Below are 1,279 nucleotides of genomic sequence, written 5' to 3' on the forward strand. Positions count from 1 at the left end.
GCAGCCTTGAAGTTTACACCCAGTCTAAAGCAAATTTCTTGGCCCTCCACCCACCCTTATTATCCTACTTTTCCATCTTTAATATCCACCCATATTATTTCATTAATTGTAATCACCAACCCACCCTTAAAATATCTATCACCCAATCTTAGTTTTCTACAGCTACAAATTTAAACCATTATGCCGGACACACACTGCGCTCGACGGTCGAACAATGCAACACGATGACGCGTGGGCAACTGATAATTGCTTTTAATGACGTTCAGATGACCACCGTCAATCAGTTGGTGGCGTCGCGTCATCTAGCGCTCACAGGGATTGGTCGTGCGACGGTCGTACAACTCAGTGAGTGGCCGGCCTTAGAAATAAACAAGAAATACTACCTTCTGCATTTGTTCTTGCTTCAATACCGTCACTGAATGGACCTTGGCCCCCAGGACCTTTGCCACTCACTATGAATGTGTATGTGGTACAAGGAATCAGGTCTTTTATCACTTTACTGGGTTTAACAACAGTAGTTTGTATCACAATACTGGAATTCATTTCCAGAATATAGTTGTATTTTACTATAGGACCTCTCCTGTCACCGCAAGGAATTTCTTCCCATATGAACTTCAGTGATCGTGCATCCTCTATTTGGTGGTTAATTATGTTTTGTGGTGGTGCAGTAGCATCTAAAATTAATCAAGGAATAGTTATACAAAATTCACAAATAGTAACTGTGATTTTTTTTTTTTTTTTCAAATATGCTCGTCTAACAGGCTTTTTGTTTTAATCTAGAAGTTCTAACCTGTGAATGTTGTATTGCCAAAACCAACAAGACCAGGAGTGAATACTGTGTTATCATTGATTCCATCTACTCCAGCTGATACAACTACCGCATAAGTGCTAAATGGTGTAAGTTCCGATAAGGTGTATTCTTTTTCTGTATTATCCACAACACTGACTTCAAATTCATTACCTTGGTCCTGACATTGATCAAGTTGAGTAAGTTTATATTCTATCCTGTACTGAAATATCGGGCAATAAACCACCCTAGGTGCTGACCAAGATATGAACAACTTTGTGGGTTTTGATCGTTCATCTTCAACATTAACAGAGACTTCACCGGGAGCTGAAATGACGATCAATACATGTCGATACAAATAAAAATAATCAAACTGATGTTTAAATACTGTATCACAATTTTTCCGAGTAAAAAAAGAAAGTAATGTTAAAATATAATAAACTTTGTGCATGAATTTTTTGAATTACAAGCCATGGTCACCAAATGTTCTTT

At 37.9% G+C, this 1,279-nt stretch overlaps 1 protein-coding gene across 1 annotated transcript; it reads right to left on the reverse strand.

Moving 5' to 3' along the window:
* Window positions 1–290: 290 nt before the first annotated feature.
* Window positions 291–1,238, reverse strand: LOC117116736. Its single transcript, XM_033260829.1, has 2 exons — window positions 791–1,238; window positions 291–674 (listed from the first exon to the last, which is right to left on the reverse strand). The coding sequence occupies exons 1-2, from the start codon at window positions 1,236–1,238 to the stop codon at window positions 343–345; spliced, it is 780 nt and encodes a 259-aa protein (XP_033116720.1). The 3' UTR covers window positions 291–342.
* Window positions 1,239–1,279: the final 41 nt, after the last annotated feature.

The sequence above is a fragment of the Anneissia japonica genome, unplaced genomic scaffold (genome assembly GCF_011630105.1).
Source record: "Anneissia japonica isolate Jap-2015-1 unplaced genomic scaffold, ASM1163010v1 scaffold284894_len1279_cov105_single, whole genome shotgun sequence".
Lineage (NCBI taxonomy): Eukaryota > Metazoa > Echinodermata > Crinoidea > Comatulida > Comatulidae > Anneissia > Anneissia japonica.

Bases quoted from the DNA above. Each gene is read 5' to 3' on its own strand.
- LOC117116736 (XM_033260829.1), bottom strand. From the start codon at position 1,238: ATGCACAAAGTTTATTATATTTTAACATTACTTTCTTTTTTTACTCGG. The intron at 675-790 runs GTTAGAACTTCT...GATTAATTTTAG, and splicing joins TGGCAATACAACATTCACAG to ATGCTACTGCACCACCACAA.